At 46.3% G+C, this 25,733-nt stretch overlaps 1 protein-coding gene across 4 annotated transcripts in view; it reads right to left on the bottom strand.

Moving 5' to 3' along the window:
* CFAP97D2 (CFAP97 domain containing 2) overlaps positions 1-22,566 on the bottom strand; it is a 38,116-nt gene extending 15,550 nt beyond the window's left edge. For 2 of the 4 annotated variants that reach the window (XM_070239300.1, XM_070239299.1), the window contains exons 1-3: positions 22,401-22,566; positions 4,545-4,625; positions 3,575-3,693 (exon numbers count right to left, since the gene is read on the bottom strand). In XM_070239300.1, the coding sequence (XP_070095401.1) occupies positions 3,575-3,693; positions 4,545-4,625; positions 22,401-22,565 (365 nt within the window). In that variant the 5' untranslated portion in view covers position 22,566. 4 annotated transcript variants of the gene reach the window in all.
* Between the last annotated feature and the right edge of the window lie 3,167 nt (positions 22,567-25,733).

Here is a 25,733-nt window from a genome sequence, read left to right as displayed (position 1 = left end):
TAGTTTACTGTATGCCAGTTACATCTCAATAAAACCACAAAAAAATAAAATCAGCAGTGAAAGCCCAGTTGTTGGTCATATAGTTTCTCTCATAGTGTTGACTTTTACTGTTGAGTAGCTAGCTAGCTAGATACATCTACACTGTTTGAACAAACCAGTGTGCAGTGTCCTGGAAACAGCCAAGTTCTCCCTGAAAATGGGCTGCTCCTGAGACGGAACCAGCCTAAGGAGACAGGGCTGTCAGCAAGGCCCCTGGCCTAACAAGGTAAGGCCCTTAACCAATCAGCAGGCTAGGAGAATCAGATGGAGACCACCAAGATCCACATTCCGCAGCCTCAGTGATGTGGGCTCGGTGAGTCGAGGAGTCAAAGAAAGATTTCTTGGGCTCTCAAGGTCTGGCAGTAGTGCTCTTTTATTCAGAGAATAGTATGAAATTGCATGGGGACAGGACCCATGGGCAGTGAAGAGCTGCAGGCATGGGGACGGGACCCACGGGCAGTAAGAGCTGCAAACATGGGTGGAGAGTAGGGCTCAATTTAAGGCATAGGTATGTGAGTTATCTCTTTACAAGACAAAGGAAAGAATATGTAAAAAAGTTGTTAAAATGGTATCAGTGCAGGTGGGGTCTGGTTATTGGGTGGTCCTATAACTTTAGATAAGAATCAGATCGGATTAAGTCAGGATGTCCTTGCCTTCCCTGTTAAGAGTTTCTAGAGATAAGGTCATCCCCACCTCTTCCTGGTGCAGAGAGGGAGACACCCCCACAGATGGAGACCTCCCTTACAAATGTAAATGTCTCTCATCAAAGGGCAAACAAATTCCACTTTTCAGAGCCTCTTTCCTGTCTGCAGTTTTTAAAAGTAACCAGCGCCAAATAATCCTCATCATCAGGACTTTTCCAGGCTTCCGCATGCACCCTGGCACCCAGGAGTCCACTGAAGATGACCCTACCTCCACTAGCACGGTAAAAATCACACCCAGGGGTGGAGAGCTAGTGTGCTAATGATACATGCAACACACGTGGTGACATGCTACATGACAGCGCAGGCCCAAGAAAAACCCCACCTCCACAGGCCATGACAAGGCCCGTCTCCCCAGCCTCTGCCTAATGAAAGCTCCCGAGTCCTGCTCCCTGACGAGCCAATCACCTGCCCCTTTCCTTTCTGCACCAGCTCCCTTGTGCCTTCCTTGTGCACAAGCTAATAAACTTTTACTTTCTATTCCCATTTGTGGTCTCTCTTGATTTCTATCCTGGGAGACAACAAGAACCCAACATGCCATAACGCTTCTCTTCAGCACCATGGGTTAATTTGACCAGTGTCCCTTACTAAAGAAGGGAGTCAACAGAGAAATGAAATGGCCAATTATCAGGCTCCAAATTGATGTATTCTTGACAAAAATCATTGACTTTCATTCTTGCAGGCCTCCATTAAACTAATCACGAGGAGACACACCATTTCTACCATCACTTTGTGATGCGTCATTAGCCGAAAGCTGCTTGGTGTCACCTCCTTCTATGCTCCAGGCATCAGAACGATGGGAAGGGGAATTCACTCTGATTTTGGACACACAATGCTACCACACTTTGTTCTCAGAATACTACCCAGAGCTGAGCAAAGATAAATGCCTCGTAAAGGAGCCGAGAGGCTACTGACTGCTCTAAAATCCAAGCAGGACAGCAGCGAGGTGCTCTGAAACTTGGGAAGCAGGCAGAGAAAGCTTCCTAGCATGGGGCTAGCCGGGTCGGTTCACAGGCTCACCCTTGGCCCTGATGTCCCTTTCACGCGCCCTGGAGCCTGGCTCCGTCCGTCTCCCTTAATTACTGAGCCAAAGTGGGTTCAATCCTTGGTGAATTAAAAATCAGACTCTCCACCAGAAGTGGAGATATGACCGCACGGCACAAAGCAGAGGCCACGCGGAGTCACTTCCAGAGTCGTGGCTCCCGGGACAGCTTCTGTTTCGAATGGGGAATGAATGTTCAAAAGGGAGAGGTGGGCATTCACTTGCGCAGGCTCAGATGGAAAACATGCTTCCACATACACCGCCTGTCATGGTAACGCCTCAGCTCCTCATGGAGCAGAGATCTTAGCTTTAAAAAGGAGGCAAAGGTCATCTCTCAGCACTTTTTGGCCGTCTACGCAGGTCTCGCTCTTGTGGTGGGTTTTTTGCCGATCATGGTGGTTGGGGATTGCATCTCTTAATATAACAAAAGAGAAACAATTTAGAGGAACAGTTACATGCTTCCCAACTTCCCTGAGTCCCGGAGGCATTAGCCCAAAGCCTTCCTTGACCCTCTGACGGGCTGGCACCTCCGTTGTCACTCCTGCTTCCTCTCTCCCTCCTTTTCTCATTTCCTGTGTTTGAAGGCGAATCAGTCTGTTCGTGTGAATTCACCCCCAGGCACGACTGGGATTTGTGTTTTCAAAGAGAATTCCAGCAGCAGGAGGAGAATCTCACGGGAGCCCCTCCCTGTTGAGTTGCAGGGGGGCGGGGGGGGGGGGCGAGGCCAGGGGGGGGGGAGTGGGGGGGGGGGATTGGCCACCATCAAGGCCTCTCCCTGCAGCTCTGAGGTAGCAGCACCAAGCAGCAATTTCACACTCAGGTATCCATTTGTAAAGCAGAAAGTGGCTCCGGACCTAATGTAAACTGTCCCAGGGCAATGGAGCTTGACCCACAGCTCCAGGTTTTAATGACGGGCTAGACAGCGAGTGCAGGCAGGAGGCACAGACCATCCCTGACAGCCTCCCCCACCCCCCGACCCCAGACCCTCAGTGAAACCCCTGGAGCCCACAGTGAACCGCCTCCGAGAAACAGGGAATCTGACTGGGAATCTGGACAAACCCAGCCAGGCTGGAGTGTGGGGTCTGCTGTTCCCACGGCACTTCGGGCTGGACCGCATCCCTCCTGTGTTACACACTTCCTGGTGTCGGGGCATCAACTTTTAATTTTAATTTATTATGAGTCTGGAAACCACTCTGAGCTTCTTGGAGACAGGTACAGGCTACAGGTCTTAAAAGGGTCAGGCACTTCTGGAAAACCATCTCATTATAATCATCTGTCACAGTCACTACTGGACTTCTGCATTTAAAAGGGAAGGACGAGCACCCACAACTAGAATACACACAACTGTGTCCTGGGGGCTTTGGGAGAAGGAGAAAGAAAAAGGGAAGGATGTTGATGTCGCCAGTGAGCAAACTCTGGGGATGTGTAGGATGCAGGGGCAGAGGTTATTCACCCAAGAGAAGAGGGTCTTCTAGCAGTCGTCACTGTCGCTAAGCCTTCACAGGTGGCTGTAAAGACCACAAAGTCCGTCTCCTCCATCTCCACAGAGAACTCCACTTTGGTAAAACAACCGGGTTATTAAAGAGGCACCAACACCCTGTTTGCTGTAGGTCGGGGATCAGCCTGATCTCAGACCACAGAGGACAAGGCATTTCTCTGGCATGTGGCTCTCAAGAGAAAAGAGGGCCCCTCGCTCTGGCTCAGGGGCAGCTCTTCTGCTGGGGCCCTGGGGCCGAGTGTTCCAGGTCCTCCCAGGGCTGGTGCTGACCATGGGGTGTCAGGGCCCTATTACCTCTTGGGTGTGCAGTTGCTTCTGCTGTCGGCCTGTCCCCTGGTCCTCATGATGCAGGATACCCTCTCCAGCAGCAGGCGGTTGTCCCTGTCGATGACAGAGAGCCGCTCCTCCTCCAGCTGTGGGCAGACACGCAGGAGCCTTTGGAAGCACCAGCTGCGTCTGCGCTGTTACGGGCACAGATTTAGAGGACTCCTGCAACCCCACACGTTCTTGGACCTGAGCACCTGGTGGGTTTTGCATCACCTCCTCAAACATCAGCTGCTCCAGCCTGAGTGTGACACACGCAGGCCGCTCTGTGAAGTGGGATCATTCAGATGGGCTAACTTCATGTGCTCGGAGTGGAAGTCGCTTGAGGATGATAGGACTCTGAAATTAGGTCATCCTCAAAAACTCTGACCTGTGACAGTGGCACTAATGAGGAATCACTTCTTATTTAAGAGAGAGATTTTATACTGTTCAGAAGAGAAGGTTTGAGCCCAGAGGAAACAAAATCCTCTTGTTTTAGCTTTTTAAATGGATTGATCTGTTACTCAGCTTCTGTTCGGCCATTTAGGACAACACTAACAGGCACAGAAGCACACACAGCATTTGCTGTCAAGGTGTCACTGTCAGTGTGACCACGTGATTCTGTCACCAGGTGGCTTAACCTACAAGAAATAAACATTCTGATGTGATCACGAAGTTGTCTGGTTTAGAGGAATGAAGCTAATTAATTACTCTAGAACTGCATGGAATAAATTGTCCCAGGGAATTTCCTCTCCCTCCCCCAGAGAAAGATTTCTAGTGCAATTACCCATCAGCTCCATTTGAGCCCAGACAAGGTTAATCGTTGCCTACATGGCATTTTACCTCGGATACGTGACTTGTCTGTTCCTGACTGAGCCTGCCTTTTGCTTTTTCCTGGGTTTTCGAGCTGATGTTTTCTAGTCAGCTGTGACAGCAGCTCAGAGGTGGAACTGAACGGTACCTTCAGCTTCTTCAGCTTCAGGTGGAGGTGGCTGGGAGTCAGCGGGGCACAGGTGTCCACAAGCGGCTGGGCATCCCGGACCTATGGCACAGAGCAGGCAGCGTGACCCCAGGGTACTTTCGGCAGGTGATTGACATGAACTGAGATTTGGCAGCTTCTGGGCTGTGGGCACTGGGACATGTACAGATCGTTATTCATGGCACCAAAGACTCCAAGTGAACTTGTGGCAGAAAGTTCTGAATGAGGCTCAGGCTTGAATCAGGACCCGAGCATCCCCTGCAGGGACTGACCGCCCCCAGAAATGAGCCTACACTGTCGTTTTCAAGTAGAGGATTAAGTGGGTAGAAGTGAGAATTCACTAAAGGTAGCCACAGCCAACATTTCTACTTTGCACGCTGTTGCCAAAGGCCTTTCAGAGAGTGAATTGTGTCCCTGCATCCGCCACAGTCTAATTTTGAGCCTCCAGCAACGTTTTCAGGTTGAGCACCTTGAACATTGATTAACTGCACAGTGATTCCTGCAGTTTCCTCTCAGAAAATGTACAAACAAGGGAAGAAACTTACATTTAAAAATGTGATGGACTAGATACATGAGGCTATATGTTTTACCGCTTGCAACGAAAAGGAGTCTCCCCATATTCTAGATAGTTCCTTATGGATTCCTAACTGCTGGGACCTGTTAGCTGATCACCTGAAAGTGACAGCAGTGGACACTCAGCTACTCTGTCTGAAAAGATGAGGTGAGCACCGTGCACTGTGGGAATCAAGCCCAGGGAGCCAAGCCCTGATGGACCAGAGCACAGAGAACCAGAGGCGCTGAGAACAAGGAGGTGGCACAGGGCTGGGTGGCGAGAGGCTGCCTAACACGCTGAGTGCCCTGAAGTGAAGGGAACCACTGTGGGGCAGAGACAAGGGAGCCATACGATCACACGGGAGTTAGAGACCGTCTGTCTCTGTGTGTGGAAGAGGATGAGACCAGAGGCAGCCACATGGCTGGTGTGGTCTCCCAGGGCCATGGGGTGGGGTGGCGAGCAGGTGTGCCAGTGATAGCAGGTGTGGGAGGCGGGTGTCTGTTGGGTGGGGGTGAGGGAGAAGGAAGGGGTGGAGAATGGCCCCAGGCTTCCAGTTTTGATACCTGATGACACCAGGACAGGAGCACACGTGGTGAGCAGGTTTGGGGGATGGCCAGTGAATCCCATGCTGGGCATGTTTAATCTGAGGGGACTGTGTAGAACGATCTAGAAGCAAGTTAGTTTAGGCTGCGGGAGAAAATTAAAAACTCATCGCAGTTATTGAAAGTCCAGCACCTGCTCTCCTTCTTACAGCGCTGCATTTGATCACGGTCTTTTGAACACACTGCCTTACTCGATGCTCTCTCGTCTGTTTACACATTAAATTCTGGGGGAAGGGAGCTCTTCCCTACAGTGAAATGTAGGAGTGGAGACGTTGAAAAATCACCATTTTATAACCGTCATGGTAAAGACTGGTTTGGGCAAAATCACCAGTGGATGTCCAGTTTGGGGGAGAAAGTTTGACGAGAATGGAACTGGAGTCACTGATGTGGGGATGAGAGGGGGCTGCTGAAGTGGAGAGCATGAGAGGTGATGGGGTTCACTCAGAGGACCGCATTCAGTGCTGAGAGGCACCAGGAGCCACGGAATGCAACTGGCGAGGCCCGGCGTGGGGTCTTGCTGAGTCTTCGCACAGAGCAGGGACATCCACAGTTTTCTGCCCTGTCCCACGAAGCAGGTGACCAAGCTCCTCCCCAGAGAAGATGCCAGAAGTTCTTTCCTGGAGATATGGAGCCTGGGAGAATCTGGACCGAGGGTGCAATGGGTGCAGCTGAGGAGATGGTTGGCGACTGCCCTGCTCTGCTCCTAGGAAGTCACAAATTCTCCAGGAAGAGGTCTCTATGGAGACTGACATGCCCTCGAGAAAGGCCACCACATACCACGTGGGAGTCCCCAGACCAAAGGCCAGTCCCCCGGATTAACCAGCGTGTGCAAAGCCTCCAGTTGACTTTTAGCACCTTGCCCACCAGACGCTGAAGGAAAGTTTCCAACAGGAAAGAGAGAAATAAAGAAACAGAAAAACGAGACCTGGAAGAAACAGAGATGACTAAGGGATCAGAGGAAAATGTCAAGTGAACTATAAGTAAAAACCTTAGTGTGATAAAAGAAGTTATTGTATTCACAAAACAAGAACAAGATTCTAGGAAAAAGGAACGATCAGCGATATCAGTTCTTGAAAATTAAAACTATGATCAGTGAAATAAAAACGGAATTAAAGAGTTGGAAGATAAAACCAAGAAATTTCCCAAAAGTGAACCAAGCATAGAGAGATGAGCAATAGAAGAGAAAATAAAAGAAAACTAGAAACTCAGTATTGGCTGTCTGACATCCAACTAGTAGGATTTCTAGAAAATGGAGAGGGAGGAAATTTTTAGTCTCTGGAATGAAAGGATCCATGAAAACAAATTTAAAAAGACTCCCATGAAAGCATGTCATCATAAAATGTCAGAAATTAGAAATAAACAGAAGACCCTAAAAGTTTCCAGGGAGAAAACACACCCGCACAGGCACCCGCACTTTAGACATGGTCTATAGGAGTCAGAATGGCACAGGACTTTTAAGGAAGATGGCGGGGGAAGTGAGGACGGCAGCACCCATCACACGCTCACCCGGCAGTGGTGCAGAGCTGTGCTGGGAGACGGGTGTCCTGCTGGGGCCACATCTCCAAACTCTTTGCGTTTAGGTGTGGCCGTGTGACGAGTTCTTCCCCGTGCAGTGTCAGCACAGGGAGGTTCCAGTTTCAGGCCAAGGTTCCTGTGACACTGAGGAGCCTTCGGGGCTCTCTTTCCTCTCCTGCTGGCTGGACCAGGTGTCATGAAGCCCTAGAGGCTGGAGGAGCCACAGAGCGGAAGCTGGTCTAGAGCCACCGGGTGCGGACGTCCACTGACTAGAGCAGGAGCAGGACTACACTTAGATGGTGTTTGGCCTTTATATATTTTGGGTCAGGTTACCCTAAAAAACGATGAGCATCAATGCCTTTAACATACTGAGGGAAGATTAATTTCAATCTATTTATTTATTTTTTGCTGAGGAAGATTAGCCCTGAGCTAACATCCCAGGGATGTTAGCAGGGATGAAAAGGGAACTGTGCCCATCTTCCTCCACGTTATATGTGGGTCGCCTGGCACAGCACGGCTGATGAGTGGTGTAGGTCCACACCCGAGATCCGAATCCGGGAACCCAGGCTGCTGAAGTGGAGCACGAGAACTTAACCACTACACCATGGGGACAGCCCCATCAAACCAGAATTTTATACCAAACCGTTTATCAAGAGTGACAGTAGAATAAACGCATTTTTAACAGACACAGACAAAAAGAAACAAATAAAACACCCCGAGCAAACAGAACCCTCGCTGCATCTGCTCCGGGGAAGCTGCTTCAGGAGCTGCTTCATGCACTGAGGGTGTGACTCAGATGCAGGAAAGCAGGGCATCCAGGAGAAGGATTTTCCACAGGGGAGACCTGCAGAGGGACATCAGCTCAGCCCAGGCAGCGCTCAGCCCAGGAGGGGCAGGGGGACGGAGGGCTGCGGACAGGGATTCTCCAGGGGGTCTTTTCAGGAAGACCAGTGATGTGTTTGAGTATTTGAGGATTTATTGATCAGTATTTGACGACTGATGGAGTATTTGAAAAAATAACTACAAATATGTAGAAAACTAAAGCAACTGTGAAAACAAGGCAATTGTTGCAAGCAATTGTTAGAGAAAGAAACCATAATCATAATTACAACCTGACTCAACAGTAAATGATTTTGCGTAGTCACTATAACTGGTAATTGATTTAATAAAAATCGAGTTATATGTATGTTGAGAAGTTATGGCAAATGAGCATGTTCTTCTGAGTGACGGAGGTGAACACCAGGAGGAAGTGCCAGCAGGGCTGAGCGTGGCTGCCTCGGAACCGGCTTCACCTGGGGAGGACTGCTGCTTTTCATTAAAGTGTTTTGATGCTGTTTGGTGTTTTAAATGTGCTTGTATTACTCTGATAAAAACTAAAATTAATTGAAAAATTATCAAATGGAAGGATCTAGTTGAGAGAGAGGGGACCACAGAATAGAGAGAAGAATTATCGTATGGGGAGCCCCCAGGCATGCCATGTGGTCATTCAGGCAGCAGGTAGCCAGGCCCGCTGACTGGGCATCCCCAGGGCACTGGAGGCCGGCATCACGATGATGTGGGTAGACTGCCCCCGACAGCCGCCCTGTGCAGGCAGGATAATGTAGACAGGCCGTTTCAATGGCACTTTGAAAATGAGAAGAGGGCAGAGGGCTCTGGAATATTAACAAGTGTGTTACTGAAAAGGACCTCAGAAGACTTAACCGGAGGGACAGGGTACTGATGAACTGGGGCAGGAGCACTGGAGATCCCCACCAAGTCCAAGGAGGTTGTTTGGGAGAGGGGAACCAGCCCAGGGAGGGAGGGCTGCAGTCAGCCTGCGGGCCTGCAAGGTGGTTGAGGTGTCCTTGTTCCAGCGTTGTGCGGGAGGTGGCAGGGTGAGGACTGGGGGCCCTGATTGTGCCTCAGAGACTTGTGTGCTCTCTGTGATGCTGATCCTGGAAAGCCTCGGTGGAGGTCAGCCCTCGACCCCCTCTGCCTCCCCTCAGCCTCCTCACCACATGACTCCTTCCTGGCAGTGTGTCCAGATGGACCGTGCCAATTCATTTAGATTTTAAACACAGAAATGCCACTGCTGCACTTAGGGTGGTGCAAGTATCTGCGTCTTTCTGGGAATGCCCTAGACCCGCGCCCATCTCTGTCCCTGTTTCTAGACTTTTACCACTGTGAAGGCACCAACATATGATATTACGTTTTAAAATTTATGAATATTGGATCTAACTGCAATTATCATTCTACTTTTTTTACTCAAAATTATGTTTTTTAAACTATAGTATAAAATTTCAAACATAAATAAAAATAGAGAGAAATAGTATAATGAACGCCCATGTAGTCTCGCTCAGCTTCAGCAGAACAAGCCGTCTCTCCCCGCCCTGCCCGAGATCACAGCCAAGCAGATCCCAGCAACTGCTTTCCATCCTTAAACGTTTTAATGCATGTCTCTAAAAGATAGGGAACCTTTGGACGTCACCAACGTGGCGGCTTGAGTAGTCTTCTTTGTCTGTCCCCCTTCGAATCTACAACTAATTGGACATTCATCGCTTAACAAAGGATATACATACAGCATCTCAGGACGCCTGAGAGACCCACGCTGCTATACATCGGAAGGCAGACGGACTTCACCCCAGGAGGAGGTGGAGATAAGTGGAAACTCTCCGACCCCGACCCCCGAACAGCCTAGTACCTGCAAGTAGCTTTCTTCCAGCGGACGCCCCCAGAACATCACCACACACCAAGGGAAGGAGGGTGTGCACACGAGAGAAGCGACGGTGGAAACAGGTGACCACAGCCTTACCTAAGCCCCCGGCGATTACACCTAAGCCCAGGGGGAAACTCCAGGGTCCCACACCGGAGGTGGCAGGGAAAACCTCTACTCGCCATTAGCAGAGAGGTCCCGCCCAGCATCCACAACCCCGGGAGGCTCCTGGAGAGAATCCCGAACGGGGCAGCAGCCCGCCAGCTGCCGCCGCCGGTCTCACGGACTGTGGCTGTTGCCTGGTGGGGGCACGGGGCTACTGGAGATCTCCTGGGAGAGGACTGGGGCTGGGTGGAGTTCCAGCGGCTGGCTCCACAGCCCAGGGGGAAACTCCAGGGTTCCGTCCTGGCAGCAGGCAAAGCCTCTACTCACCGTTAGCGGAGAGGCCCTTCCCAGCATCCACAACGCCGGGAGGCTCCCAAAGAGAATCCCGAACGGGGCAGCAGCCTGTCAGCTGCTGCCACCGGTCTCATGGACTGCAGCTGTCACCCAGTCAGGGCACATGGCTACCGGAGATCTCCTGGAAGAGGACTGGGGCTGGGTGGAGTTCCAGCAGCCCGGCTCCGTGGCCCAGGGGGAAACTCTACAGTCTCACAGCAGCCTCAGCGATAGCCTCTGCACAGCACTAGCAGAGAGCCCCTGCCCGGCAACCACAAGGCTGGAAGACCCTGGGTCAAAAGCAGCATAGCTAGGTGAGCTAACCACAGACTGCAGGAGATGCCCATAGCTCTGCTGTGACCTATAGTGGACAAATGAGATTTTGTGGGCACAGTGACAGAGCTGCAAATATAGGTGATCCTGCCCCTGGCCGCTGGGAAAGCCCTTAACACTGCTGCAGACCCCAAGGAGGGAGCACATCTAGGTGGTCTGCAACAGTAGGCACCAGCAGCCTGAAGCCCCCCTGTGACAGCCCCCACAGCTGAAGAGGGACCCCACAGAACCACTGTGACAACGAGGAGGGGCCCAGGCCCAGTTAGCAACAGCTGATAGGGTTCCTGGTCGGTGCAGTATAAACAGCTGTTCCCCCACCACACCAGTAGAAACCAGTGGAAGCAGTAACTAAACTCTATCTCTATGTGGAGGCACAAATCTGCAACATCAAGCAATATGAAAAAATACATTAAATCTCCAGAACAGAAGGAAAATGGCAAATACCCAGAAAACAATCCCAAAGACAATAAAATATATAATCTAAATGACGATGACTTCAAAACAGCCATCATTAAAAAACTCAATGAGTTAAAAGAGAATTCAGATAGACAACTCAACGAGTTCAGGAGCTATGTCACAAAAGAGTTTGATACTATAAAGAAGAACCAAACAGAAATACTGGAAATGAAGAACACAATAGAGGAGATTAAGAAAAATCTAGATGCACGAACAGTAGGGCCGATAATATGGAGGACAGAATTAGCAATTTGGAAGATAGGAATATAGAAATGCTGCAGGCTGAGGAGGAGAGAGTACTAAGACTAAAAAGAAATGAAGAAACTCTCCAAGAATTATCTGACTCAATTAGGAGATGCAGAGTAAGGATTATAGGTATACCAGAGGGAGAAGAGAAGGAGAAGGGGGCAGAAAGCCTGTTCAAAGAAATAATGGCTGAGAACTTCCCAAACCTGGTGAGAGAGATGGAACTTCATGTGACAGAAGCAAATAGATCTCCAAACTTTATCAATGCAAGAAGACCAACCCCAAGGCATATAGTAGTGAAGCCAGCAAAAGTCAACAAAAAGGAGAAAATACTAAGGGCAACCAGGCAGAAGAAAATAACCTACAAAGGAACCCCCATCAGGCTATCAGCAGATTTCTCAGCAGAAACTTTACAGGCTAGAAGAGAGTGGAATGATATATTCAAAAATCTGAAGGACAAAAACCTTCAGCCAAGAATTCTCTACCCTGCGAAAATATCCTTCAAATACGATGGAGAAATAAAAACTTTCCCAGATAAACAACAATTAAGGGAGTTCATCGCCACAAAACCTCCTCTTCAAGAAATGCTCAGGAAAACCCTCATACCTGAAAAATCAAAAAAAGGAAAGGGGCTACAAAACCAAGAGCAAAGGAGATAAGTAGAAGGACAATAACAGAAAGTAGCAGCTCTCCATCAGAACAGGTTAGCAAAAGTTAAATAAAACATTAAAGATAAAAGGAAGGGAAACACCAAGAATAAATATAACCCTGTCATTTTAACCACAAACTCGCAACACAAGAAAGAAGGGGGAAAAAAAATCTGACAATAACAACCTAGAAGAGGAAGACAAAAGGGATAGAAGGTTTTAATTTAAGGAAATAAGAGGCCATCAGAAAATGGACTATCTCATCTGTGAGATGTTTTATACTAACCATATGGTAACCACTAAACAAATAACAAGAATAAAGACACAAATTACAAATAAGAAGACACCCAATACAGAAATTTACATACCTGAATTAGTCATCCAAAAACCATGGGACGAGAAACAAAGGAAATGCAAGAGAACCGGAAAACAAGAGATAAATGGCAGCAGTAGGCCCCCACATTTCAATAATTACTCTAAATGTAAATGGATTGAACTCTCCAATCAAAAGACACAGAGTGGCAGGATGGATCAAAGAACAAGACCCAACAATATGCTGCCTCCAGGAAACACACCTCAGCCCCAAAGACAAACACAGACTCAAAGTGAAGGGATGGAAGACAATACTCCAAGCTAATAATGAACAAAAGAAAGCAGGTGTCGCTATACTAATATCAGACAAAGTCAACTTCAAAGCAAAACAGATAAAGAAAGACAAAGAGGGACAGTATATAATGATAAAAGGGACACTCCACCAAGATGACATAACACTTATAAATATAGACGCACCCAACACAGGAGCACCAAAATTTGTAAAGCAACTCTTAACATAACTAAAAGGAGACATCAACAACAATACAATAATAGTAGGGGACCTCAATACACCATTAACACCAATGGATAGAACATCCAGACAGAAAATCAACAAGGAAATTATAGAATTAAATGAAAAATTAGACCAGATGGACTTAATAGATATATATAGAACACTTCATCCAAAAACAGCAGGTTACACATTCTTCTCAAGTGCGTGTGGAACATTCTCAAGGATAGACCCTATCTTGGGAAACAAAGCAAGCATCAATAAATACAAGAGAGTTGAAATAATATCAAGCATCTTTTCTGATCATAATGCTATGAAACTAGAAATCAACTACAAGAATAAAGCAGGGAAAGGTGCAAAAATGTGGAGACTAAACAACACGCTACTGAACAAACAATGGATTACTGATGAAATTAAAGAAGAAATCAAATATTATCTGGAGACAAATGAAAATGAAAACATGCCATACCAACTCATTTGGGATGCAGCAAAAGCAGTCCTAAGAGGGAAATTCATTGCAATACAGGCTCACCTCACTAAACAAGAAAAATCTCACATAAGCAACCTCAAATGACACCTAACAGAAATAGAAAAAGAAGAACAAACAAAGCCCAAAGTCTGGGGCTGGCCCCGTGGCCGAGTGGTTAAGTTTGCGCGCTCCACTGCAGGCGGCCCAGTGTTTCGTCGGTTTGAATCCTGGGCGCGGACATGGCACTGCTCGTCAGACCACGCTGAGGCAGTGTCCCACATGCCACAACTAGAGGAACTCACAATGAAGAATACACAACTATGTACCGGGGGGCTTTGGGGAGAAAAAGGAAAAAATAAAATCTTTAAAAAAAAAAAAAAAACAAAGCCCAAAGTCAGTAGAAGGAGGGAAATAATAAAAATTAGAGCAGAAATAAACGATATTGAAACAAAAAAGACAGTAGAAAGGATCAATGAAACAAAGAGTTGGTTTTTCGAAAAAAATTAACAAAATCGACAAACCCTTAGCCAGACTCACTAAGAAAAGAAGAGAGAAACCTCAAATAAATAAAATTAGGAATGAGAGAGGAGAAATCACAACAGATACCAAAGAAATACAAGGGATCATAAGAGAATACTATGAAAAACTATACGCCAACAAATTGAACAACCTAGAAGAAATGGACAAATTCCTAGACTCCTACAACCTCCCCAAACTGAATCAGGAAGAAATAGAGAATCTGAATAGACCAATCACAAGTAAAGAAATAGAAACAGTAATCAAAAACCTCCCCCAAAATAAGAGTCCAGGACCAGACGGCTTCTCTGGAGAATTCTACCAAACATTCAAAGAAGATTTAATACCTAGCCTTCTCAAACTATTCCAGAAAATTGAGGAAGATGGAGCACTCCCTAACACATTCTATGAAGCCAACATCACTCTGATCCCCAAACCTGACAAGGACAACACAAAGAAGGAAAACTACAGGCTGATATCACTGATGAACATAGATGGAAAAATCCTGAACAAAATTCTGGCAAACCGAATACAGCAATACATCAAAAAGATTATACACCATGATCAAGTGGGATTTATACCAGGGACACAGGGATGGTTCAACATCCACAAGTCAATCAACGTGATACACTACATTAACAAAATGAGAAACAAAAACCACATGATCATCTCAATAGATGCAGAGAAAGCATTCGACAAGATCCAACACCCATTTATGATAAAAACCCTCAATAAAATGGGTATAGAAGGAAAGTAACTCAACATAATAAAGGCCATATATGACAAACACACAGCCAACATCATACTCAACAGGCAAAAACTGAAAGCCATCCCTCAGAGGACAGGAACAAGACAAGGGAGCCCACTTTCACCACTCCTATTCAACATAGTACTGGAGGTGTTGGCCAGAGCAATTTGGCAGGAAAAAGAAATAAAAGGAATCCAAATAGGCAATGAAGAAGTAAAACTCTCGCTGTTTGCAGATGACATGATCTTACATATAGAAAACCCCAAAGAATCCATAGGAAAACTATTAGACACAATCAACAGCCACAGCAAAGTTGCAGGGTATAAAATCAACATACATAAATCAGTAGCATTTCTATACACTAACAATAAACTAACAGAAAAAGAACTCAAGAACTCAATCCCATTCACAATCACAACAAAAAGAATAAAATACTTTGGGATAAATTTAACCAAGGAAGTGAAAGATTTATACAATGAAAACTACAAGACTTTCTTGAAAGAAAATGATTACGACATAAAGAGATGGAAAGACATTCCATGCACATGGATTGGAAGAATAAACATAGTTAAAATGTCCATACTACCTAAAGCAATCTACAGATTCAACGCTATCCCAATCAGAATTCCAATGTCATTCTTTACAGAAATTGAACAAAGAATCCTAAAATTCATATGGGGCAACAAAAGACCGTGAATTGCTAAAGCAATCCTGAGTAAGAAAAACAAAGCCAGAGGAATCACAATCCCTGATTTCAAAACATACTATAAAGCTACAGTGATCAAAACAGCATAGTACTGGTACAAAAACAGGTGCACACATCAATGGAACAGAATCGAAAGCCCAGAAATAAAACCACACATCTATGGACAGCTAATCTTCGACAAAGGAGCTGAGGGCTTACAATGGAGAAAAGAAAGTCTCTTCAACAAATGGTGCTGGGAAAACTGGACAGCCACATCTAAAAGACTGAAAATTGACCATTCTTTTTCACCATTCACAAAAATAAACTCAAAATGCATCAAAGACCTAAAGATTAGTCCTGAAACAATAAGTCTTCTAGAAGAGAATATAGGCAGTACACTCTTTGACATCAGTTTCAAAAGAATCTTTTCAGACATCATAACTCCTCAGATGAGGGAAACAATAGAAAGAATAAACAAATGGGACTTCATCAGACTAAAGAGCTTCTTTAAGGCAAGGGAAAACAGGATTGAAACAAAAAAACAGCCCACTAATTGGGGAAAAATATTTACAAGCTACTTATCCAACAAAGGGTTAATCTCCATAATATATAAAGAACTCACACAGCTCAACAACAAAAAAACAAACAACCCAATCAAAAAATGGGCAGAGGACATGAACAGACATTTCTCCAAAGAAGATATGAGGATGGCCAATAGACACATGAAAAGATGCTCATCATCGCTAATCATCAGGGAAATGCAAATCAAAACTACACTAAGATATCACCTTACACCCATTAGATTGGCAAAAATATCCAAAACCAAGAATGACAAATGTTGGAGAGGTTGTGGAGAAAAAGGAACCCTCATACACTGTTGGTGGGAATGCAAACTGGTACAGCCACTATGGAAAACAGTATGGAGATTTCTCAAAAAGTTAAAAATAGAAATACCTTATGACCCAGCCATCCCACTACTGGGTATCTATCCTAAGAACCTGAAATCAGCAATTCCAAGAGTTCCATGCACCCCTATGTTCATTGCAGCATTATTTACAATAGCCAAGACGTGAAACCAACCTAAGTGCCCAGCAACTGATGATTGGATAAAGAAGATATGGTATATATACACAATGGAATACTACTCAGCCATAAAAAGGACAAAATCATCCCATTCGCATCAACATGGATGGACCTTGAGGGTATTATGTTAAGCGAAATAAGCCAGACAGACAAAGACGAACTCTATATGACTCCACTCATAGGTGGAAGTTAACATATAGACAAAGAGATCTGATCGGTGGTTACCAGGGAAAAGGGGTGGTGGGGGGAGGGCACAAAGGGGGAAGTGATGTACCCACAACATGACTAACAATAATGTACAACTGAAATCTCACAAGGTTGTAATCTATCATAATCTTAATAAAAAAAAAAAGATAGGGAACCTTTTAAAAATATGTAACTGCAATACCAGAGTCACACCAAAAAACGGCAATAGTTCTTTAATTAAATTTTCAGGCACTGTCCATGTTTCTCCTGCTTCTCTCTCTCATTTGCTAATTTGACTTAGGATCTGAGTAAAAAGGTCCACATGCTGCACTTGGTTGAAATATCTCTTACGTCTCTTTTGTTTTTGTTTACTTATTATTTATCAGCGAGGAAGATTGTCTTTGAGCCAACATCTGTGCCAGCCCTCCCCAACCCTGCATGCGACACCGCCACAGCATGGCTCCATGAGCACTGCGCGATGTCCACACCCAGGATCTGAACCCTTGAACCCCAGTCGCTGAAGCAGAGCACACACTCAACCACTACGCCACCGGCCAGCCCCTCTTATGTCTCTTTCAATGTATGGTTTCTCCCTGTTTTCTCCTCCTTGAGGTTGTTAAGAGGAAACCAGGTAACGGGTCCCTCAGACGTTCTCAGTCTGGGTTCTGCTAATTGCAGGCCTGGCACTTTCTACTGTAAGGGAGGAAGATGTTTCCTCCACCCACTCTGGGTCCTTCTGGCTAGGCTATGAATTAAATTGACATGAGACAGAATAACAAGAGAAAATCGAACAAGTATAACATGTATACGTGGGAGAAACCCGGGAAAACTGGGTCCCTCGCCAGAATGACCATCATCTTAAATACCATCCTCAGCTCAAGACAAAGGAGGATGTTGTGGGGGGAGTTGGTTACGGGAGATTAGCAGAAAAGCACGGTAAACAAGAGTCAGGTCACTATGCAGATTTAAGTGCTTGCCTTCTGCATTGATAAGAGTTTTAGAGATAAGGTCATCCCCCTCTTCCTGGTACAGAGAGGGAGACACCTTTACAGGTGGAGATTTCCCCTCACAAATGTAAATGTCTCTTTCAAAGGGTAAAATTCTACTTTTCAGAGCTTCTCCCATGTCTGCAGTTTTTAAAAGTAACCAGCCCCAAACAATCCTCATCCCAAAGAGACACATTTTGGGGTGGCCAATTCCAGTCCCCCACACTATAAACTGGCAGAAATTCAGAGTTGAACTTTTCGTCGGTGAGACCATGCCGTAGTGGGGCTGTGCTGCTTTATCAGGAGGTACATGTCTCTGCTTCTCTGTTTGTGTGACGGTGGCAGCAGTAGACGGTCTTGATCGTTACTTGATTAGACACTGGTTCCCTCGTTCATTCTACCCTGATTCACGGGGACACTTCTGTGAAGATAAACTTCGCCTTGGCAGGATACACACTTGGTTCTCTTTATTCACGAATTTTCAAAATAGTGAGTTGGTTCTCAGAGTCTCCCAGGCGCAGCTGATGAGGTGTTTCTGTTCCGTGTCAGTAGGAAGGCAAAGATTCAGACTCCTGGACGTGTTCACCCCCTCAGCACGGACTTCCTCATCCATGTTCAACTGGTCTCGTCTTTGGCCAGTGACACCTCTTCCCGCTGGCTTTTCCGCGGTGCTGATGGTCTCGATCGCCTCCTTGCCTTCCAGAATGGCAGGGGTGCAGGGTTACTCGTACAGAGCCTAGCTCTGCTTGGAATCAGCCATGGCTACAAGCGAGCCTGGTTCTTTCAGCGGGAATGGCATTTGGAGGCCGTGATCCAGGTGCTAGGAGTTTTGATCACAACTGAGTGTGTGGTTTCCAAGTTTGCAGTGGACAGAGCTCGCCTGGTCCCTCTGGCTCCAGTTCAGGACCACGTTCCCTTTGGTTCTCTCACTGATCTGCATTTCCTTTCTCCAGAGCTGACATTCCCAGTTCCCGATGACACTGACTGGATCACTCATTTGCTTTATCCCACCCTGAACACACAACAGTCCATAAGAGTAACACCGACACTGTTGTCGTGAATGTGATTACTGGAGACAGGCTGTTTATTATTATCTTTGCTGTTGTTTTGTCATTAGGGGATCTCATCACAAATGTACAAATTACTGAGTTTTAAAGACACATGAAATAGTTCTTCTCAGCGTGGTACAAAAGCAATTGCATCTGTGCTGACGTTCATTTTATTGTCAATATTTTGGAATGCTCTTTAAATTTAATTTTGTTTTATAACATGTGTAAAACGTTTCCATGGCTCCAAAGTCAAATCCATCGAAAGGCTTCTTTTTCTAGGAGGTCTGGGCTCCACCCCCACCATCTTCACCCTGTTCCCTGTTGGCAAACCTAATTTCACAGATACTCCTTTCATTTCTGAAAATATAAGGATGTATATAATATGTGTGTGTGTAAATATATTTATATGTGTGTGTACACACTTTCATTCCCTCTTTTTTAGATGAAAGTAGCATGTTTATGCGTTTTTCTCCACGTTGCTTTTTCCACTTCACAATATATTCTAGCGATAACTTCTTAGCAGTGTATATAGATGGTCCCTATTCCTTTTCATAGCTGCATAGTATTTTATTGTGTGAAGGCATCTAATTTGTTCACATGCTTGCTTTTTTTTAAAGATTGGCACCTGAGCTAACAACTGTTGTCAATCTTTTTTTCTTTTTCCTGCTTTTTCTCCCCAAATCCCCCCAGTACATAGTTGCAAATTTTGGTTGTGGGTCATTCTAGTTGTGGCAAAGTGGGACACTGCCCCAGCATGCCCTGATGAGTGGTGCCATCTCCTCGCCCAGGATCTGAACCAGCGAAACCCTGGGTTGCTGAAGCGGAGCACACAAACTCAACCGCTTGGCCACAGGGCTGGCCCCCACACACTCACTTTTGATGGCCATTTGGGTTAGTTCCAATTTTGCTATTACAAATAATGCTGCAATTAGTATTTTTGCAATTTCTTTTCATATCTTTGCCAGTGTACCTTTGGAATGGATACTTAGAAGTGAGACTGCTGGGCTAAAGGATAGATGTGTGGGTAATTTTATTATCTGTTGCTGAATTACCCCCAAAGGGCTGTGCCTTTTGTGTGCCCATCTGCATTGCATGACAATCCCTCTTTCTCCACAGCACTGCCAACAATTTTGGGGTTTCTTTGCCAATCTGGTAGTTGTGAAATGGTATTAGAGTGCAAGTTTGATTTGCATTTCTCTAAGTGGAGTTGATAATCTTTTTGTAGGTTAAGAGCTATTTGCAATTCTTTCTGTGAACTTTCGTTCATGTCACTTGCCCGTTTTCATCTCGGGTTGTTTGTATTTTTCTTCTTATTTTTAGAAGTTCTTTATATTTAAGGATGTTAACCCTTTGTGATGTGAGTTGCAATTATTTTTCCCAATTTATATTTGTTTTTCCATGGATTCTTTTGGGTTCTCCAGACATTTAGCCATTTCATCTACAAACAGAAAAAAAAAATTTCTTTCCATTTCCATGCCTAGTGGACTTGTCTTGTCTCCTGCATTGGTGAACACCACAGCACAAGTTAAGAGAGTGTAAGAGGATCCTTCTCTTGTTTCTTACTTTGTAGGCGATACCTTTAGTGTTTACCTATTGATTAAGATATTGGCTTAGAACTGACAGATTTATATTTTGCTATGTTGGGGAAATTTCAGCAGCAATTTCTTTATTTTCAGCATGAGCGGGTGCTCAGAGTCTGGGAGGAGGCCCCGTGCTGCAGGTGAGGACGAGGTGCTTGTCCCAGACCTGGCTTTGGGCTCGGCCTCTCCTGCAAGTCTTTTTTCTCCCTTCTATTTTATCAAAGTCCCTATATTCCCAGGGCCTCTCAGCCAAGCAGTAAGAAACTAAATTGCTCTAAAGAGCTGACTCTCCCCTACACTTAACATGGAAGAAGAATTGGTTCTAGGCTTGGTTCTAATGCCAAACAGTGAGATTCGCAGTGGAAAAAGGAGTCTCGCTGGTTCTATGCCACTGCCTCTAGGTGGGCAGTGCGGCCCTCACCCATATCCTTGCTCTTCACGTTCCTCCTGCTGCGTCGTTGCCCCTTATTCACTGGGGCCTTTAGCAACCGACCACAGTCTTGTCTCCTCCCAGATGAGTTTTACACTACAGGGACAGCCCTGCGCTCCCTCACGCTCCACTCTCTGGCCTCCTTGTGTGCTGACCTCTCCTCTCCTCCCCAGAAAACCCCTGCCGGGACTCCAGGCACGTCCTCACCTGGAACCACTCCTTTGGGAACCGTCCATTCCTTCCTCACAGTACCCTGCTTTTCTGCTTTCTTAGTCAACTGTGCCTAAGACTGACTCCTTGACCCTGTGTGTCTCCCAGTCTCTCTCCTTGTCTTCACCTCATTTCCTTCCAGGTAAGATGTGTGGCCCTCTCCTTAACACCTCACACAGGGATCATGTGTTCCCGGGCACCAGGATGCCTGTTGAGCCCATATTGGGGTGTTCCAGCACCCTGCTCTTAGACCCAGCAACCGTGTGTTTCTGGGACATCTCAGAACTGCACACATCAGGGCCCCCACCTCCTGGGGCCCCTGTGACCGTCAACACGGTGACTTTCACTATTCAATCAGCTCTCCACTTTCCACATGATGGCTTCAAATCTTCTTTATGTTACAGAGTCTTAGGCACAGAGCCTGGTTACTCACTTAAACTGGGGGTGTTTATTGACCCCTTGTCTCTTACCAGGGACCATTCTAACCCCTGGATACAAAAACGAACAACAAAAAACCCACGGTGTTTACATGCTTGTCTATTATTCAAAGAGGCCATGCTAATTGATTTATACTTATTGCCTTCACTCCCTTTCAACCTTTCCCCACCAACAACTCTTCACTAAGCTCAAGCTACGTGCTCTGGGTGCTGAGAATATCACGGTGACAGGACATGGCCTCCCCTCACAGACTCGGGGAACAAACAAGGTAAATAATGGATACCTCACATCCGTCAAGCCGTGACATGAAACAGCAGAAAAGGAAGAGAGCGTGGTGGGGTGTGCTTCCAGGAGATGGGGCACCAAAAAGGCTTCTAGGAGGATGGAGGTCTGCAGAAGTGAGCCCTGTGACAGCGGGGGACGGTGCACAACGGGGGACAGGGGGTCCAGGACGCAAGTGTGTGTGTGTGCGGGGTGGGTGGCGGAGGGCACTGGGCCAGCCTTGCAGTAAGTGTGACCCAAGCCTCCCTGAGGCCACAGTGTCACTGCGACCCCGGTGGACAGAAGCCCAGGTGGAGAAGGAAGGCATTCCTGGGGCTCGCTGTCTCGCAGAAACCTGGCGGGATTGCTTCAGATCAGCGCAGGCAGCACCCATTCCCAGAACGCCCCCTTCTTAGGAGCTCGTCTCAACCTTGATGGACACAGACGTGGAGAGACACACCCACCTATGCAGCACAGAGTTCCTCACTCCACTGGGGTTTTGCAGGCAGAAGACCACGGCAGGCCATTTCAGAACCACCTGGTGCCCTTTTCGAAGGATGTCCACATTTGCATCAAATAAATGGGAATAATAACACATCTCCTAAGGGAGATCAAAGTCGGCTGTTTTGGTAGAGGAAACAGTCCCTTGGATCTTTTTGTCTTAAGATACTTTTGAGTCATTTAGGAAAAATCTAGTGCTTTATAAACATATGCCATAACTGAGAAAGGATGGCACATGAGCACCGTAATCTATTTAATGGAATTTTTATTGTATGAGACATGTATGACTGACCTTTTAAGGAAATGTCATTTCAACCACTCCATCTCTGAAAAGGAGACTGGCTCTTGGTTTCCAGGGGAAGCCTCGGCCTCTGGCGCCTGCCCTTCCTACCTTCCTCCTGTGGTCCTGGTAGGCTTTCTCCCGGCTATGCTGCTGGCTCTGGCTGCCAGGAGGAGTCAGCCTGGGGGCTCTGCGCATCCCGAAGACAGAACCAGGGCGCCCTTGGGAGCACGGCTCAGGCTGGTGCAGTCCCAAAGGCTGTGTTTGCTGGGTCATGTGGCGGTTGCCAGGGCACCAGCTGGGGAGAGGGAAGGCGGAGCCTGGGCCTTCACAGAGGGGAGGGAGCTTTCTCAGGAGCTCTCCAGCACGTAGCGGGACGTGTTGATGCCACGGCTAGCCTCCTCCGCGCTCACAGATGAGCTCAAAGGATTTCTCCTCCAACTTTTCTCCTTCTCTCCCTTCCTTCCTCCTTGCTTCCTCCTCCTCCCCTTTCTCGTGTCCTCCCATCCTCCTTCACTACCTCTTCTGTGCTGTCATCCAATAATTTGTAATAGTTTGGACAACTCCAAATGTTTTTATTTGCAGCTTAGGTGGCAGATCTTCATTAAAGTTTTTTCGATTGACTTGAAGATTAGTTATAGAAAATTTTAGCCATTTCAAGCCATTCCTCTCTCCACGGTTTTTATCTGGTTGAGATGGGTTTTCCATGGTAAAAATGAAGTAAAAATTATGCTAGGATATCTGTTGAGTCATTCATCTTTGTCGAAATCATGTGCATAAATTTGGAAATGACATTATTAGAGTAATTGGTTAATGACAAAATAACGATATTATTTTCATTTCAGAATCCTAGTCTTCATTACATCACAGTATCATTACAGAGAACTTTCCAGCACAGAATTAGCGAATGGGAACTTACTGTTCAGCTGTGTGTAAATACAGAATAGACAAGGGGCATTCTGTGAGGGACCGTGTTCTGCACGTTAGTGCGACTCGGTGGGTCAGTCTGAAATAGAATGAGCCAAGCTTAAATGGCATCTGACTTGGGAGACATGGGACGTGAACAAAACCAGACTATGACTCTCGGGCCCTGCTCTGGCGGCCAGGGGACACCGTACTCAGCTGGTTCTGATGACTTTCACAAGTTTGGCAGAAGACCTTGCAGGTTGGTAAAACTGTTGATGTATTGACAGTTAAAAAGTTGTCTGGGTTTTTCAAAGAACTGATTTGTTTTACTTCAGAATTGTTCACAAGCAGTAACTTCAGAAAACTATGCATGTACAGTAGGAGACAGATGTGAGAATTACTACCTAAAAAATGCAGCCGGCACTTTAAGACATAAGGCTGCATTAAGATTTCTTAGACTATAAAATCTGTACATCATATTCAGAGGAATTCTGTTAAAACCATTAACTTCCTTTACTCGGTTGTTGTCATTGGTCAAGCCTGACCTCCAGCAGTGGCTCCATAAATGTCCTATGGGAAGAGGGCGTTGATGTTGTAGACGATTCCCCGGCAGGTCCTCCAAGGGGCTGGCTCTGTGTGGCTCTTGTCTCTCCCTTTTCCTGAAGCCAGTCTCCACGCGCTCCGAGGGCCTTTTGGCCATGCTCAGCCTCACTGCCCATCGACTGAGGTGGAGGCAGCATTCTGTCCGGGCTGCTCCCATTTGTGCAGATGGACCATGGATGGAGGGCAAAGTAGAAACTGGGTGGAATAAGTGATATTTAAAGGTTAATTTTAATAATGTGGGTTCTCATGGTGTTTGATACTCACATTGTTATTGATGCATGTGTCACCTAAGTGACGTCGGGTGAGTCCCAGCCGTGCACCTAACACCGTCTGTGTCAACCCTTAACTGACTGACCACTCAATTAACACTTGCTATTCGATTTACTGTGATGGCAGAGGCCCATGGCTGAGCTCTGGGAAATTTAGGCATGGCCCCATGAACCAGAAAGATCATGGTCAGCTGACCGTCTGGACTTCAGTGCACCCACCTGCCCAGGTGCAAACTAAGTCTTGGTTCTTAACAAGATCAGACCAGAGAAGTCAGTTAACCAGTAGCTCCTTGGAATCTGTTCTGAGAAAATAATCTGAAGCACTGACAAGGATTTATACACATGGAAGTATTACTCACAAAAGTGGAAAATTGGAAAGTCTGCAGTTTAACAGTAAGTGTCAGTGTTAGTTTCCATTAACCTTCTTTTCTGTTCCAAGGTCCAATCTATGACACCACTTTGCATTTTGTGAATTTTTTTCTTTTTTTTGGTGAGGAAGATTGTCTCTGAGCTAACATCTGTGCCAATCTTTTACTTTGTATGTGGGACGCCCCCACAGCTCAGCTTGACGAGTGTGTGCAGGACCGTGCCCAGGATCCAAACCTGCAAACCCCAGGCCGCTGAAGCAGAGTGTGTGAACCCAACCTCTCAGCCACTGTGTTGGCCCCTTTTTTGTGAACTTTTAAGGAGAGATTTTTTTTTATATTGGGCTGGTTTGAATGTTTACTATTACGCAGTTTCTACTCATACTCTGTAGAAATAAACACCAAAGCCTATTTTTGATTTGATTATTCAAATAATATCTGTATGTTCAGCTCCAACCTTAATCAGTGTTTTGGCTGGATATTGACTCAGCTATTGAGTTTATTAGAAATGCCTTGAAATGTTACGAAGAGACACCCTGAATACGTGAAGGACAATACATATAATTGATTGTTACATCGTATATAAAGCATTTGTGATATAGTACATATTAATTAAATCCTTAATACTCACAATTCTTTTTCTGTGTCTTGCGACCGTAACTTTAAGTTCCAGTTTGGTTTTTGTGTTCCTCTGCCATCCCACAGGAGCAATGAGATCAAAGCAGAGCAATGAGATCAGAGCAAAGCAATGGATCTCACTCTTGCTCTGCAGGACAGAATAGTTTAAAAAGAATCTCAAGTTACTTCAGATTCATTCAGATTTGGAGGACAAATGTGCTCACAAACATTGATTCACAGAAAAAGTGAAGTATCTCCAGTGCCCTCCAGAGGGGGTCCCTTGAGAGCCTGAACTACAGGACCACCCCCTCCCAGCGAGGGTCTGGCTTTCTCCTCCCACTGAAAACACCAAAAATCCTGGACTTGCCTTAAACACATCAGGGCGCTGGTGCAGGGTGTGGCCAAAGAGATCAGAGTGCTGAGTCAGCTCACGGGGCTCCTCCTGCAGGCGCTCCTGTCCCCAGAGGGTGAGGTCTTTGTGATGAGACAGACGGCTGGGCAGGCTGACAGGAGGCTGCTCCCTCAGGAAAAGGCGAATCAGGAAGAATCCTGAGCCAGCTCTGAGGGCCTGGGGGTTAAAGTTCAGCTCTCATCGCTTCAGCGGATTCCAAGGCCTGGGTTCCATCCCCGGGTGCAGAACCACATCACCCATCTGTCGGTAGCCACGCTGTGGCGGCGGCTCA

The sequence above is a fragment of the Equus caballus genome, chromosome 17 (genome assembly GCF_041296265.1).
Source record: "Equus caballus isolate H_3958 breed thoroughbred chromosome 17, TB-T2T, whole genome shotgun sequence".
Classification (NCBI taxonomy): Eukaryota; Metazoa; Chordata; class Mammalia; order Perissodactyla; family Equidae; genus Equus; species Equus caballus.
Note: the sequence above shows the minus strand (reverse complement) of the source record. Positions and strands in the feature narration are given on the sequence as shown.